The sequence below is a fragment of the Chenopodium album genome, chromosome 2, assembly GCF_948465745.1.
Source record: "Chenopodium album chromosome 2, dcCheAlbu1.1, whole genome shotgun sequence".
Classification (NCBI taxonomy): Eukaryota; Viridiplantae; Streptophyta; class Magnoliopsida; order Caryophyllales; family Amaranthaceae; genus Chenopodium; species Chenopodium album.
The window spans coordinates 75,543,667-75,560,285 of record NC_137835.1 but is presented as its reverse complement, the minus strand read 5'-3'; the positions used below and the strand labels follow the sequence as shown (position 1 = coordinate 75,560,285).

General features: G+C 36.0%; 2 protein-coding genes across 2 annotated transcripts; both read left to right on the top strand.

Annotated features, from left to right (window-relative positions):
• The first annotated feature begins 309 nt into the window (after positions 1–309).
• Positions 310–5,446, top strand: LOC145587778 (enolase 1, chloroplastic-like). The gene is made up of 7 exons (XM_081644458.1): positions 310–843; positions 2,079–2,386; positions 2,753–2,907; positions 3,004–3,321; positions 4,117–4,263; positions 4,366–4,416; positions 4,998–5,446. The coding sequence occupies exons 1-7, from the start codon at positions 437–439 to the stop codon at positions 5,061–5,063; spliced, it is 1,452 nt and encodes a 483-aa protein (XP_081500584.1). The 5' UTR covers positions 310–436; the 3' UTR covers positions 5,064–5,446.
• A 1,671-nt stretch (positions 5,447–7,117) lies between these two features.
• LOC145587766 (protein MIS12 homolog) lies at positions 7,118–15,856 on the top strand. Its single transcript, XM_081644448.1, has 7 exons — positions 7,118–7,317; positions 7,407–7,464; positions 8,215–8,334; positions 13,616–13,711; positions 13,834–13,972; positions 15,230–15,367; positions 15,459–15,856. Exons 1-7 carry the CDS (start codon positions 7,196–7,198, stop codon positions 15,521–15,523), a joined length of 738 nt encoding a protein of 245 aa, XP_081500574.1. The 5' UTR covers positions 7,118–7,195; the 3' UTR covers positions 15,524–15,856.
• Positions 15,857–16,619: the final 763 nt, after the last annotated feature.

Sequence of the window (16,619 nt, the reverse complement as noted above, 5' to 3'; positions counted from 1 at the left end):
AAGTCCCAGTTTAGTGGCGTGTCCAAAATCCATTACTAAAACAGTTAGACCGAGTCAATTTATACTACCTCTTAGGGCCGGTTATATTTAGCTTGATTTAAGCTCAGTTCCTAATTTCCTTATCACATGAACAGTTCATTTTAGTTCAGTTCAATTCAATCTTAATCAGTTCAATTTAGTTATTTTTATTAAATCGGAACAGGCGCTACGAGTACCATCCATGCATCCAAGGCATCTCCCCTTTGATTCCCAATTTTCCATTCCCACCAACCCAATATTACAAACATCCCCCCTAAAAAAAACTACCTAACCACTCTTTTACACTCTTTTTACACTCTTACCAACCAAACCAAGCACCTTCTTCATCAACCACCTTCTCTCCTCTCCGACGAACATCCCAAAGCTAACAACCCACATTCTCTTTCTCTCTCTAAAAATGTCAATCTCTCTCCTCCCAAAACCCTTCCTCTCCAACCCTCTTCCTTCCTCCACCACCACCACAACCACCGTCTCACGCCCTTCACTCTCCTTCTCCGTCAAAGCCTCCGCCGCATCAACCACTACTCCGTCGCCGGCGAAGCTCACCAAAGCTTACTCCATTGACTCGGTTAAAGCGCGTCAGATCATTGACAGTCGCGGTAATCCCACCGTCGAAGTCGACCTCTTCACCGGTGATGGCCGCCTCTACCGCTCCGCTGTTCCGAGTGGCGCGTCTACTGGGATCTATGAAGCTCTTGAGCTTCGTGATGGTGATAAATCTGTGTATGGTGGTAAAGGTGTTCTTCATGCTGTCAATAATATTAATCAGATTTTGGCGTCGAAACTTGTTGGTGTTGATGTTAGGTGAAAATTTCTCTCTCTATATTTCCATTTTTTTGATCGAAGTTTTAATAATCGTATAATCTGTTGAATAATACTTTGTATGTTGGTATTTGTATGATTTGATGATGATTTATGGCGTGGTTGACTGAGTTGATGTTGACTGTTGAATCGTCACTGTTTATGATCGTATTTGATTATGTTTAGGTGAAATTTTCTCTCTATTTTTTCATTTTTTGATCGAAGTTTTAGTAATCGTATACTTTGTTGAATAATACTTCGTATGTTGTTATTTGTATGATTTGATGATGATTTATGGTATGGTTGACTAAGTTGATGTTGACTGTTGAAATGTCACTGTTTATGATCATATTCGATTATGTTTATGATAAATTGCATTGTGTTGGACCGCTTGATAGTGAAATTGGTAACCTGTAATTACTTTTACGGCTGGTTTGGTAGATGGTAATAAATCAAAACGGAGAAAATTGAATAGGAGAGCATAAATGTACACTAGTACAGTATTGCTAAGTATTTCCATGGCTCGCTTGGTAGACGGTAATAACTGAGTTGATGTTGAGTTGAAATGTCATTTCTTATGAAAAATTGCATCGTGCTGGACCGCTTGAGCTTGATAATGAAATTGATACGGAGTGGCTTGTAAGTACTTTTACAGTTTTACACCCCATTTGGTAGGAGGTAATGGTAATAAATTAAAAGATGGATAGGAGAGTGCATTAAGTTCTAGTATATTGCTAAGTACTTTATGGCTCGTTTGTTAGGTGGTAATGAATGTAATGATAATGGATTTATAGTGTAGTTAGTTTTGATGCCAATGTCCATGTTATTACTGAATACAAGTAGAATTTAGGAAATTACTAATGACATTGCATTAGTATATTGCTAATTAGTTTATCAAATGTGTGGACTGGTGGTAGTGGTACTTAGAATCTGTTAATGAATATGATTTGTCGTACTGGATTCAAGTATATGCTATGGGGAAATAATTACAAGGGAAAGTGGAGGGAAGTGCTAGCAGTAATTCCGGCTCTTTGTGTGTGATTTTGAGTGAATGGTTTTGCTCTTTATGCTTGTCTTTTTGCAATGCTCCTAATAATGCTAAAATGATGAGGATTTGAGAAGTGTAATTGACTCTACGAAAGATGTTTCTATCTCATTTTTTTGGGTGAGGTTCAACAATGTGCTTTATTTTTGTATTGATAGAAATTATAATTCATTATTGCCCTTTACTCTGCTAGGGATCAAGCTAATGTTGACGCCCTCATGTTGGAGATTGATGGAACTCAAAATAAGTCAAAATTAGGAGCTAATGCCATACTGGGTGTATCTCTGAGTGTTTGTAGAGCTGGTGCTGGGGCAAAGAATATGCCCTTGTACAAGCATATACAGGAAATATCAGGAACCAAGGAGCTTGTTATGCCTGTTCCGGCATTCAATGTGATAAATGGAGGAAGCCATGCAGGCAATAACTTGGCCATGCAAGAATTTATGATATTACCACTTGGTGCATCATCATTTACAGAAGCACTTCGTATGGGAAGTGAAGGTCAGCAATTTTGCCCTTGTTCAACATTGAAATTTAAATTTTAAATTTAAGTACCATTTTAGTGGATAATCATTTTACAGAGTAACTCCCACAATCAAACATTGGGTTCGGTGCCTGATAATTGATAATGTATACTACTTGATTGTTTAGGCACTATGTTTTACGCCTCTATTGGCTGCTTGATGTCATCATCATCCTTCTATAGTTCTATTGTGTCCGGCTGATTTCACTTGGCTTATTCATGTCAGCCTGATGCCTGTTTTGCTTCTGAGGTTTCTATTGTGAAAATAATAATTACCTTTAAGACACTGGTTGGCAACAGTTTGAATTATAATACTTTAAACTTAAAAAACATTTCTATTGCAGTGTATCATATACTGAAGGGGATTATCAAAGCGAAGTATGGACAGGATGCTTGTAATGTAGGAGATGAAGGTGGTTTTGCACCAAATGTTCAAGATAACCGTGAGGGACTGATCTTACTTATGGAAGCAATTGAAAAGGCTGGTTACACTGGCAAAGTAAGAGGGCATTTTCTAGTGCTAGTCTTTAAGCTCTTTTTTTATACACTAGTTCTTTTTGGGAGGTTTACTTATGAGTGAACTTTGATTATGCAGATCAAAATTGGGATGGACGTTGCAGCTTCTGAGTTTTACACCAAGGATGGGAAATATGATTTGGATTTCAAGAAACAGCCAAATGATGGATCTCATGTGCATACAGCTCAAGGTCTTTGTGACCTCTACAAAGAATTTGTCAGAGATTTTCCTATTGTTTCTATTGAAGATCCATTTGACCAAGATGACTGGAATTCATGGGCTTCACTACAATCTTCAGTAGACATCCAACTGGTTGGAGATGATTTGCTGGTGACTAATCCAACGAGAATAGCTGAAGGGATTAAGAAAAAGGCTTGCAATGCTCTGCTGTTAAAGGTAACCTTCTATTTTCCTTATAGTCTGCCGGGAAAGGTTGTCATGAAAAAGTTCATGACACGTCAATCAATCAAAACCTTAATCCATGATACATCTTTATCAATGCAAATTTCATTATGGACATCAAGGAATGTAAAAGGAATCTTTTGAATGGTAAATGGTTGACTATAAAGTAGCTGGTGGTTGTGATCGACCCATTGTATTTTGACAATGCTCATTTCCCTGGCAATAAGCTGAGTGAGCTAGTTTTATGGAAAGTGTAACAAATTATAGTCATGGGAATGTTATACTCCCAATTTAGTTTGCCTACTTGTAGTTTGAGGAAACGTTGTTGCTTATCAAACGTTTTTTTTAATAAAAAGGTGGATGTGATGGGGGATAAAGGGATAGTATCTTATTCAAAGTGGGGAGATGAGAGGTTTTGTGCGAACTTGTTGAGTATGGTTAAGGGTAGATTATGGAGGGATAAAAAAATGATCAGTAATTATGTGAAAAATCAGTTAGCTACAAAAGGCCTTTATCATATCTTTTAGTATTTCCATCAACCGTGACATGCAAAGGATGAAAAATTATGCGATTATTTTGTTGATAAGCATTGTCCTTGACCCATTCGTGTGTTTGTTTAGTACATACTCCCAAACTCATTACTATTAGATATTAATTTTTTTTATTTATTTTTATTTAAACTTTCTATTTAATAATTGGAGAATATCAAGATAAAAAAAAACATGGACATTTTCTGGCTACCTTTTACAAGTAAATGCTCCTAATGATCGTATTTTATGTAAATTTCAGGTTAACCAAATTGGTACTGTAACTGAATCCATTCAAGCTGCCTTGGACTCAAAAGCTGCTGGATGGGGTGTCATGGTCAGCCACCGCAGTGGGGAGACTGAGGACAATTTTATAGCAGATCTTTCTGTTGGCTTGGCTAGTGGACAGGTAATAGCTCTTTCACCTGCAGCACATTTTTTTTTAATACCACTGTAACGATTTTCCCTGTCCATAAAGTTAGAAATTAATTCTTTGTATTGTGATTTTCAGATCAAGACAGGTGCTCCTTGCCGCAGTGAGAGGTTAGCCAAATACAACCAGGTACTACCTCATTCTGTTGGGACCCCTGCTTTTCTTCTTCTGTTTTTCTGTATGGTTGACATAATAACCAATTAACCACCAGGTTTTCTGAAATGACTTGTTATTTGTAATTGTTACCAAGGTCTTCACATGTGTCATTCACTCATTCTGGGTTATGTTTGGCTTAAAGGAAACCATATTTTTAAGGATACAATTCCCCTTTTGTCTGCTGGGTTTGTAAAAGTAGTGATATTAAATTCTTTGGTTGAATTTATTTTTCACGAGGGTGGAAAAGATTTTCCTTGTTAATGTAAGGAATGCCACAGTTTCTTTTCTATCCCTCACTTCCCTTCCACCTCCCCTTTTCTCGTCTCCATTTTTCTTTTCCCATTTTCTTTTCTCTATATTTTGGTAAGCTAGTGAACAAAGGAAACTGTAGTTTGAAATCTGAAATCTTCAAAATGTTTTCCCTTTGTCCCAACTTTACATTAGCTCAGCGATTTAGTACAACACCCTGTACCTTTAAAATGTTATGAGGAGTATGCTAGCTTAATGTTTGAAATTTTACTATTGTTTGTTGATTGTATTGCATTTGTATGCAGCTTCTGCGCATTGAAGAGGAGCTTGGAAATGTACGCTATGCTGGTGAAGCTTTTAGGGCACCATAGAGATGGAGATTTCCGGCATTTCCACCCAAGAATTCTTTATTGAATAACCAGGTGTTCAACATGAAAACAAGAAGCTGTAGACTCGAGAATCCAATTGTATAATTCCGTATCAAGGATGTAAACTGCAAAGTCCAGAGCGGGCAAGCCAAGTATTACAGGATAGAGTTTACGATCTACAGTGTGTTACCAATTACCATGCTTCATGGTTACTCTACCACTGTAATATTTCCACTTTGGTAGAGTTTGATTTCAGTTGCGGAGACATTTATCCTATTGCATACAATTTTGTCTCACAAAGAGAGCAATGTTGCTGAGTATTGCATGTACTGTTATTGGCAAGATGGAGTTTATAATGCATCCTGGTTGATAAATTTCTAGATCTCCGACGCAGATGATTTCATTTTTTTTTTTTTTTTGGAAACCAGATGATTTCATTTTATGGTTGCTATTTTAATTCCTCACCTGAATTAAGGAGAAACTATTAAAAAACTTGAAACCTTGCATCCTATAAAATACTTTGTACTTGGTATGATTTTGATAAAAGACCTACTTACTCTGTTCTTTTTTACTAGACTTGTTTCTTTTATCACGCTTGCCAATGCAAAACTTTAACGATCAATAACTTTAATTCTTTATAAGTAAAAATTATAAAAGTTGTATTACGATAATACTTAGTGATACGAATTAAAAAAGATATCATATGAATATATTTTTCCTTACATATCATTCACAAAACACGGTCAAAGGAGAGGTGGTGAATAGTGTAAAAGTCAAAGCGGGTCAAGTAAAAAAGAACGGAGGAAGTATAAACTATTACGATTTGATGTAGAGTTGAGATTAATAAAAGGTAGAGTTGAGATAAATAAAAGATTAAAAAAAGATTAAAATGATGAGCTACAATTCTCTTTGATCTAGCTCGCAATTTAAAGAGATGAATCTAGCTTGTGACACTAATCATGAAAGGAGTACATACATTATTGAATAAATAAAATGTTAATTTATATTGAGTTTTAATCGAGGAAATACCTGGCTGTAAATGGTAAATCAGGTGGCATAGAAGACATTTCCTTTATTTATTTGGGGGCAAGGTTGTACTTTCTTCCTCCTCCATTAGTCCATCATAGCAACACCATCACCACGGCACCACCTAAGGTGGTAAAAATGCTTCCATGAAGATGCTACCCCTAAGAGGCCAAGGGGTTGATATGACCCTAATTTACACCCTTTTGCTACTAGGGTATCTTTTTTATTACTGCCGTGAAGTGGCGTTGGAGTGGTTGTTGAGGAAGGAAGAGGAAGAAGGGAAGAAGAAGAAGAGGGCGTGTGAAGAGGATGGTTGTGGTGGTTCGTGGTTGACCGGCGAGACGACAAGGGTAGACAGAGATGGTGGTGGTTCGTCATTTCTGAATCGTGATGCTAGATCTAAGTTTTTTTTTTTTTTTTTTTTTTTTTTTTTATTTTTTTTTTAAACTTTAAATTTACTATATTGCAAAGCTAGTCCACAATAGGAGTTGAATTATAATAATTTGTCAATCAGCATGATTTAAGTGAGGTACAGAGAAAGTATGGTTGTTTTATTAATAAAAAAAAAAAGGTCACTATAATTAAAAAAGAGGTCACTATGTTGAAATAAAAATCATTTTGGTAATATATAGGCCTAAGTGGTTATTTTTGTAATGAAATATTTTATATACCGATCAATATGAATCATAAAGGCCACTATGTTAAAATTAGGATAATAGCGTCGTATTTCAAGTTCACAATATTATTAAACGTTGTAGTAGTTTTAATAAAGGTTGTTGTGTTAAAAATAAGGTTACTATGTTAAAAATAATGGTCACTATGTTCAATATAATGTCAGTTGCGTGTGTATAGACCTCGGGTCCACAATAATATTATTGTGGACCAGGTCCACGCAAGTCTTTTTATAAGTGAGGTGGTCTCCCTTTAATCTACTATCTAGTTCTATTACAACAACATTTAATTTGGAACGTAAGAAATATAAAGTTTAATCTACCATGTAATTTGTTATTGTAATGACATTGGCGGGAAAAACATGAATATGCGAAGTTCAAACTCCATAACCATAACAGGTTTACAACTTCATTCAAATTTCAATACAGGTAGTATCAATGGAAGGTAGCGAAAGCGAGGCGATTTTCGAGTCATTCAACCTTAAACCTCAGCTTTTCATCAACGAATCCCTAAATATCGTCGATGAATTAGTTGATGGCGCTTTTCATCACTTTCATTTGTACCTCTTTCTCTCTCCTTCTAACCCTAATTTCGACGCATTTTTTTTTTAAAATTTTTCACTTTTTAATTCGTTTTTTTTTTTTTCAGGGAAGCATCGAGATTATTGAAGACTGGTGGCACTGACAGATCTGAAGATCTTCAAAAGGTACTCTCAATTTGAACTGTTTCCCCACTAATTTTGTCGTTTTTTCTGAATTTTTTTTATACATTTATGCATAAATTTATGGCAATTTTTACTGTAATTCGGTATTCTGGAACATATAGTTTGTTTGGGAGTTAGTTTGCAAGTAATTTGTAATTGTATATTGGGATTTTTAGTTTTATTTTTGTGATGGGAGAATTTAGGTTTTGGGTTATGGTACTTGGGGTAAATTATTGGAGTTTCGATGATGTGGATGGATTGATTGTGTGAAGATTGAGCAATTAGATGTGAATTGGGTTGGATATGGACAATGGCTGAATCGGGTTTGATTATATGACCTGAACCTGATTACCTCCTTGTTTTGTGGCTCTGAATACGGTGGGGCGTATTGGGTACTGAGAGATGATGTTATGAATTCTTATCGTTTGGAAAATAATTCTGAAAACAATTCCGGGATTTTTACTAGTATGCTGAAATTAAACTTTTCTTGGGTAACTTTGTGGACTACAAAGTAATTTATAGGGTAGCTTAGGAAATGAGATGAGTTATCATCCATTCTTATTGTTGTATTTGCTCAATTTTGCATCTCATAGTAATTGCTGACTTGCTGAGACCATGATAGATGGAAACGAAGGTTGTCTTGAAGGGATTCTTTGCTGACTCTTTGCTTCTCGTGTATTTCATGTGTATTTTTCATACATTCTGTTATCATGGGTTGCAATTTTGTTTATTTTTATTTCTTTGAAATCATAGGGTATTGATTATATTCAAAATACAATTCAAGCATCTTTGGACAAGAGGCTAGTTATGTGGGAGCAATACTGCCTTCGCCATTGTTTTACTGTTCCTTCTGGGTTTTCATTACCTTCTGGGGTAGGTTTCTTACTCAGAATTCTTTTATTGATGTTTTTAGTTTTTTATACAGTTTTATGGATTCCTCCCTCTTTTCATGCTTGATGCTAAAAGTATGTATTTGTTGTGATTTAGTTTATAGTTGATATTGCCAATTACTATCTTTCTTGTGTGACATGAATAATTATCAAACCATTATCGTTTTTTGGAGAACCAATGCATTAGCAAATCGCGTTATCTTCTCCCTTTCACTTGCCAATAACCTTTAAATTGTGAAATGAAATGCTTTTTAAGTAAGCCCATATTACATGGAGTGAAGAAGAGATACAACATGTGATGAGGAAAATACAAAGACACCACTTAGGCACTTACCTACCCACACCCCCCAAAAAAAAAAAAAAAAATCGTATTTAAAAAATTTAAACAGAACAAAAAGAAAGTGTTAATGAAATTGCAAACTGAGCAAGTTTTGATTATAACGGTACCACTTACACCCTTTGTATTATGTACCACTAATAATGTCACCTTTTCTTATTTCTTGTATTGTATCTTCCTCTCAGAAAATAAATCATTTGCATAACTGTCTAGGATAAGAGCATAAGAGACTGTGTTTCTAATACTGTACCAATGTAAATTCATTGAAGGCTCTTATTAATATCTAGTCTGAAGTATGCACATAATGTGATGATGGTGTTTTTCTTAGATTGCCTTAGCATTTGAATATAAGCATATGTATTATATTACAAGATTTTTAGAGTATAGACACACATCCGGACCAACCTGGATGAACTTTTGTGTTTTGACTGAAATTCTTTAGGTGCATCTTGGCACGTGGTGCTAATGTAGTAGTGTGAGATCTGTATTCTGTAGTCTCGAAAGGTCAAAACATCAAAGCATCGCTGTTATAGATTAACTCCGGCAACCGGTAATGATGACACTAATTATACTAATTTATAGAAGGAAGCTTGATAATTGATTAATAATGTTAGAGAGGGATTACAAGGACAATAGCTTTAGGCTATTACTCTTACCAAGTAGCTTGAGGCTGCAAATCTCACAAATGTGTTTTCACTCAATTTTTTGGATACCCTTCAAGTTTTACATACTACATTACTTATACTAAGATAGCTAATGGTCAAGGCTGACCTTAAGGGAGTACATGCGACTAATTAGCTAAAATAGAAAAACCATGAGCAAACATTGTTGAAGGCTTGAAGCTGGTTGCTTTCTTTCCTTACTTCCTTCTTAATTGACTTTGTCTTCTTGCATAGAAATGCTCCTTGGTTGCTAATCTTGCTGTTGACCTTTCTCAAGATGTTGTTGACCCATGTGCCTCCCTTTTCTACGTCTAGAGTACACCAACAAAGGTGTTTGACCTCACTGCCTTGGAACCCAGTCCATAACAATCACCCTAGAAGCAATTGCCTCATCCTCCTGTTAGCATTCTGTGAGGCAAAAACCATTATCCCAAACACTAAGGTTTCTGTGTTTTTGCTCTATTAGGTTAGCCTTTTTTCACATCCTATATGCCCCATTGCACAATTTTTGTAAATATAGAGTGGTGCAGATCTGAATGCATTTACTTTATTCCTTGGCATTCTGAAAGTGGACAAATTGGACTGAAGTTGAGGTGAAGATTTAGGAATAACAAGGGCTTACTCATGTGAATAACTTTGGTTTTAAGAGCCATTTTGAATTGGTTGCTTCTTATTGTTTAGGAAGTTTCAATCATATTAGGAAGTTGAGTCAATACTTTTTCTCTAAATGCGCCAAGGTTGAGAAATGTAGGCTCTCTTTAATTGTTTAGGTAGTAGTGAAGACTATAGAGAACTTTATTTTGATTGCAAGCGGGACACAATTGTGCTTATACACCTCTTACTCATTACTAATATTATTAAAGTCACTATAGTTGGAGATAGTGTATAAAAAGGCTTGTCTGAGGTGAAAGGCAACCTGGGTTATGTGCCTTTTTTTGTTCAAGCGAGGCTTTTTTGATGAGGCACACCGAATCGTACATTAGTTTCCAGATTTTGCTCCTCTCTTCAATAAGACGGCAAGGCGCATATAAAACACAGGGACATCCTATACATTTGTCGGATGGTGCTTGATAGTCAGTAGTAGGATAAGGTCAAAAGCTGTTAAAAGGAGATACTTCTGTCATACAGCAATAAAATTGCTTGTGATGTGGGTGGGTGTTGTGGAGCTTTTATTTTTGCGTACTCGTGTAGAATGAAACATGGTGGAATTCAGATAGCACTAGGACAAATTCTTATAACACTAATGAATTTTATTAAAATTAGGGTAGATAATGGGACTACTCCTTGTATAATGGTCATTCTCATACAGGGACCATCTGTGTTTTGTCAAAAATTGAAGTTGTAGTCTGACCAACATATCCTTTGTTTTATTAGGAATCTTTTCTATTAATGACTTATTGTTTTACCCTACTTCATGTATATAACAGAGTTAAACAAAGGGAACCATTGTGTATTCTGTCCAATCCCCTTGACTTTTGAGTGAGCACTGTGGCAAAATTTTGTTATTTGATTGTACTTTGTTAATAGTGCTCCAGTGCTACCCTTTAGTTTATGCTATGTACTTTAGCTGTTTGGATGACTTTTTAATTCATGTCATGAACAAGGAAACAACATAATTTATTCAAATTTAAAGGATCTTTGAGGATGAGGCATGGCTGGATCATTTTGGGGATGTGGTTACTTTTTGTCTTAGCTTCTCTCCTTTTGATCCTCACCTAGTTTTCTTTGCTCACATAGTAGTCTTAAGCAACTTCCTATGCTTCCTATCTTATGCATCGGGATTTTCTAAACATAAATTCTTCTAGGTTTAGGGTATGGATAGAGTTGTATAAGTGTGAATTGCCCGACCATATTTGATCAAAGTTCCTATCCAAGAAATTGGGTGATATCATGATTATTCTTCTTTCTTCCACAAGTCTTTCCGTTTACGCTATCAATATATCATTAGCAGGGTGTTTGGATATAAAATAAGAAAGGGAAGGGAGGGAAAGAGAGGGGAGAGGAAGGAGGAAGAAACTTAATTCCATTGTTTGGATAATGGAGAAGAGGAGAGATGGGGAGGGGAATCTAATAACAATACTCGAATGGATATAAAATAAGAAAGGGAAGGGAGGGAAAGAGAGGGGAGAGGAAGGAGGAAGAAACTTAATTTCATTGTTTGGATAATGGAGAAGAGGAGAGATGTGGAGGAGAATCTAATAACAATACTCGAATTTGGTGCAACCAATTACGAATAATAGGATATAGAAGCAAAGTAAATGAGGGTAGGAGGAGAGAGAAAGTAAAGAGTGGTGGACAAAGAAGTAGGGAGAAGGATGTGAGAGAAAGTAATGAGAGTGGGACAAAGAAGCAAAGGAAAGAGCAAAGAGGGAAGGTAGAAGCCGGAGAACATATGTGACTGGATTGTTACCATTTTCCAATTCTTTTCAATTTTTGAGATACTAATTTCTTAAATATTTAAGGAAACAATATCTTTCCATTCCTCTCCCCTCCTTTTCCCTCACCCTCACAAAGAACTAACCAAACAATAAGAAATTCCTCCCTCATTTCCTCTTCTCTTCTCTCCAATTCCTTCAATCCAAACACATTATAAGGGTGATTTAGACAAGCTTTAAGTTTTTAAAACTTGGACAATCCACAATTCAACATAAGATGTGGCTTATTATTAAGAATGGAGGGAGTACTACTTAAAGTAAGATTCATCGTTTGGCTTAAAAGGGAAATTGGATGAGATTTTGGACTTGTTATAGCTAGCTTATTTTAGCCAAAGCTTTGGTATGAACTAACCTTCACAAATGGTTTTATATTGACCTCAATAGGAATCAGTAGGTTGTGCCATACTAGGAAAGGTTACCTTTGGGACAACAATCTACCCTTGACAATGTAGGGTTCAAGGCTTCAAGCACATTAGTACTATATACAGGCTCAAGCTTTTAGTAGAAAACATTAGTGAATTGTGATAATCCTAACAAAATACCGAAGGTTAAGAAATATGTAATGATAAAAGGTCTTGATGTTCTATTTTTTTCTTCTTCTTGATGGTTAGCAGTAGGATTTAGTGTATGTTAACTAAATTGTTTTTGGTTGAAATAAGGAGAATTCACAGTTCTTGCATAATGCTTACATAATTGTTATTGGTCTCAACAAGATGATTTTCTTTGGGATAAGGTGATTTTCCTAGCTCTACTTTTGGGCTTGAGCTTCGATTAGGGAATTTGAGGATGTTTCTGTTTTTAAGAAATATGATGACGCTTGGGAACTTTGTCATAAATGAATGTAAAAGCTTTCTGGTGGTTGCTTACCCATTTTAAGCTGCACTTCATTATCAGTTGCTGGTGTATTTTATACCATAGAAAAAGAGGATATCCATTTTCCTAAGGATGGGACCTCAGTGAACTACTGTCTTAGCTTTGTTGACAGCTGTCTCGTACACTGAATGATGGTTACCCTTTCCAGTGGCGTGGATGTTGTACAAATTGTGTATTGGGTATCTGATGTCATCTGATGGCTTTTATTGAGAACCCATGACCTGAGTGCATCCAGGTCCTCAATGTCTGAAGTTGCTAATTTCTTTTCATCTTTCACACTATGGATATAGGCAGTAAGTCCGTGTTAGTCATAAAATGACTGAAGCTATCAACTTGACTACTATGATTATGAACCAGAGGCTAGCTATTAAGCTCAAAGTGAGTTTGCAGTTGGAGCATTAAAACTTTAAATGGTCAAAATTGGACACAATTCTTTTTTTACTGTTGTCCACTAGGAATGACACTGGAATGTCTGATAGTGGAGTTCAATTGATGACTTCTTGTTGGAATGGGTGTATCGGCACTATGCTATTATTTTGTGATCTTCTCTACAATGAAAATAGTCGCATAATGCCATTACTTCATGTATTTTGATGCCTAGATGCAATAATGCCGATCAATTGGAGCTATAGTTTTCGCACTGCTTCAGCCAATAGCTCACGATATTTGCAATAAAGCTTTGTAGGATGATGCCTATACCATTCAGTGAAGAACTATTTTTTTTTTGTATAATATGATGTGTGCTACTGAAATTTTTGTATCTGTGCGCACTACTTTCTCAGAGTCATAGTTGAACAATGATATTGACCAATTATTTATAGATGCTATCAAATAGTGTGGTTGATTTTAGCAAGTTAGCTACCGTGGTGTGGCAGATCTTGGAAGTGTTTAGTCCAATTTCTACTGCTTTTGATGTGATTGTCTTCTTCTGGAATGTTTACTGATATTCTTCTTCAGGATGAAGCTTCTGGTGATGATCTAATGGACCAAGATGATCCTAATGATGAGCAGGTAGTAGCACAACTTGATAATTTAAGGAATAAGCTTGCAGAGGTAAGTAAATGTTCTACAAATTGTTATACAGGAAAGCCTTTCATGGCCTGATATTTGTATATCTACTCTGTATGTATTGATGCCTAGTCTTATGTTTCTTTTATTTAAATATGTGATCCAAGGCTGGAAAAGAGTGCTCTGAGTTGAAACAAGAATCGCGAGAATTAGAAAGAAAATCTACCATGAGCAACCAGTATATCTCATCTGTGAATGAAGCATTACAGTTGTATGAGAAAAGTTCTGCACATGACATGTTCCAAGGTAATAAACCAAGCGTCTAGCTTTCAGGTCATTATGCATGTATTGGTTATCTTAAATTGAAGATGGACTCCTTTTCCTCTGTTTGACTGGAAATGTGGAGGTTGTTGTTCTGCTGTGTTCAGATGGTGGTGCTGTGCAAAAAAAAATGTTAGGCGGCTACAAATTGCCGAATTGTTCATACTTTGTTAAGCTGGACTTAAAAATTTAATGTCTTGATAGTTGAGAAGGGGCAAGGGTGGCATTTGCTCTACAAAGCAAAAGGATAGTTTCATCAACAGAGAAAAATGGAGGGGGGGGGGGGTGTTGACAGGTGAAACAAGATAGAGCATCTTTTTAGCTAGAAATAAAAACATATTGAACCTAATCACTAGTTGTATCAGAGAAAAAGGTATTTTTCAATGAAAGTACAAGAAATAAAGCCATTCATGTTTGACAACTGAAATTAGATATAGGAAAAGAATTTAAACAAACCATTCAATCCCTTGGCACCAATCCATTAGTCTTATTACGAAAGATACGGTCATTAAGCTTGAAGCAAAGCACTTTTGATGGTTTGTCCTATCAAAATCAGTATGGAATACATTTTATTTGTATATTACGACGCCACAAAGAACTAGGACATGTCCACTTTTCCAGACGCTTGTGGCTTGTTAAGCTTTCAGAACTAAAACATGGTCTGTCTTGATCATATTTTCCGTCCAGTGTTTATTGTGACCTATTGACGCTTTAATACTCTTATTGACTATAATTGTTGTGCTTTTGTTATGGGAGTGGTCTTCTAGTGGTGACTTGCGACTTTGCGAGCCTTCTGACTCCGAACTGCTGTATTATATTGCTGAATATTGAGACTGATATTTTTAAGATTGTTTTAGTTGGCCTGAAATAATAGTCCTGTCGGTTTTCAGATTCTACGTGAGGTCATTAATGAACTTGGGAGTCATCATGATGAGACTGTTACATTTTCCATGTTCTTTAGTAACGCTCCAATTTCTTTTAGGGAGAGGTTTTGCTTTTGTGGGTAACTATCCTCCTGTATATTCTTGTTGAGGGACCTCCTTGATGACGCCTTTATTAACCTAGCTCAGATAACATTTTGTGTTATATTAGAAGTCCAAAACTCTGTATCTGGTCTGTCTAAAGTCTATAAATACTATACAATAAAAGGCTCAGACAATGAAACTGAACACTGCTCTTTCTCCATATCTCTTTTCTCTTGCCAAGTAGAATGAAATATAAGAGAATAATTACTTTCTGCAGATCTGATGAACGTTGCATCTGAACTCCGTCACAAAATGGAGCAGCTAAAGAGCAAAGAGATGAAAGAGATTGAGCGCAGTAGGAAAGAGAGGGCAAATGATGCAAATGGAGATATTCCCGAACTCAGATACAGCAAGGGTACATTTACTTTACTTTTATAAATGAGGAATTGCAAATTTTTCAGTTCTATGTTCATATTGCCAAAGTGGATAATTCATCTCTATTGCAGGTCTTTCCAAGTTGGGGTTGGATGATCTTCAGGAGTTCATGACCAAGATGAACTCGATGACGTAGGCTCTTCTTTGTTGTTCTCCATGCCCCCTTTCCCCCCTCTTACTCTGAAATTACCAGGTGAAGTGATTTTAAATTTGTAATCTCTGTACATATGTGAAGATTAAGTCGTAGTAGCAGTTGTTTACCCTTGTTAAAATTAATACATCACAAACTTTATGGTGTATATTACTAGATAAGGGATGAGATCCAGAATTCTAATAGAGATTATAGCTTAGTTATTGTATTTGTATAACCTAATGAGAACTTAGATGACGACAAATTTCGTGCAACTTATGTGCTTTCTTGGTTCTGATTGTCTGTTTTTGGAATCTTAAAAACATCTTTAGCTGATCATGGGAAGTTTTTGCAGTAGTTAAATTGCACAGGTTGCATTGCACAATGCACGTATATATTGCCTACGATAGTATGCGTGTGACTGTTATTTGATAAGCCATGTCCTCTGGTCTTATAAGTTGGAATAGGCCTTAAAACACAGGGTCGAATGCTAGTTCCTTACGTAGTAATTCTCACCTGACACGATGTTAATCACAGTACTTTAGTTATAGAATTTTATTGTAGATTCGGTCTGCAGGATTATCATTGTACAAGAATGTTTTTTTATAATCCCACATGAAGCTTCTTGAAGAAAACGTGATGAAAACTACTTACTAATGACTCGACCAGGACTCTAATTTCTTTTTGCAGCAACAAGCAGCTTCACTAAGCTGAATTTCTTGGCATCAAAATCACAGGATAAACCGATAGAGAAAAGATGAGTTTCTCGGTTCAAATTAACATCAGGTTGGTATTAATAGCATCATATCACAGCAACACGGCATGCAATTCAATATGCAGCCCCTTCAACTACTCCATATTAGCTAATAATGAAATATTATACGAAAAGTAACAGTCTAGTATTCAGGAAAAAAAAAAGGTACTCTGTATAATCTAGCGAAAAGGGAAGAATGCATTTCAACTAACTATATGAGGGATTATGGTTAAACCACCTAGCTAAAATGGATGAATCTTGTTCCATATCCATCAGTGTCGCGGCTCAGATGTCAATTGTCAAATCTCCCCCATTGGTGTTGTTTGTGCAGTACTAAGGTCTCCACAT

What these genes read in the sequence shown, in the direction of transcription:
- LOC145587778 (XM_081644458.1), top strand. Translation starts at nt 437, where the DNA reads ATGTCAATCTCTCTCCTCCCAAAACCCTTCCTCTCCAACCCTCTTCCT. An exon ending in ACTTCGTATGGGAAGTGAAG is followed by an intron (nt 2,387 to 2,752) that starts GTCAGCAATTTT and finishes TTTCTATTGCAG; the next exon opens with TGTATCATATACTGAAGGGG. An exon ending in TTGGCTTGGCTAGTGGACAG is followed by an intron (nt 4,264 to 4,365) that starts GTAATAGCTCTT and finishes TGTGATTTTCAG; the next exon opens with ATCAAGACAGGTGCTCCTTG.
- LOC145587766 (XM_081644448.1), top strand. Translation starts at nt 7,196, where the DNA reads ATGGAAGGTAGCGAAAGCGAGGCGATTTTCGAGTCATTCAACCTTAAA. An exon ending in TAAGGAATAAGCTTGCAGAG is followed by an intron (nt 13,712 to 13,833) that starts GTAAGTAAATGT and finishes ATGTGATCCAAG; the next exon opens with GCTGGAAAAGAGTGCTCTGA. An exon ending in CGAACTCAGATACAGCAAGG is followed by an intron (nt 15,368 to 15,458) that starts GTACATTTACTT and finishes TCTCTATTGCAG; the next exon opens with GTCTTTCCAAGTTGGGGTTG.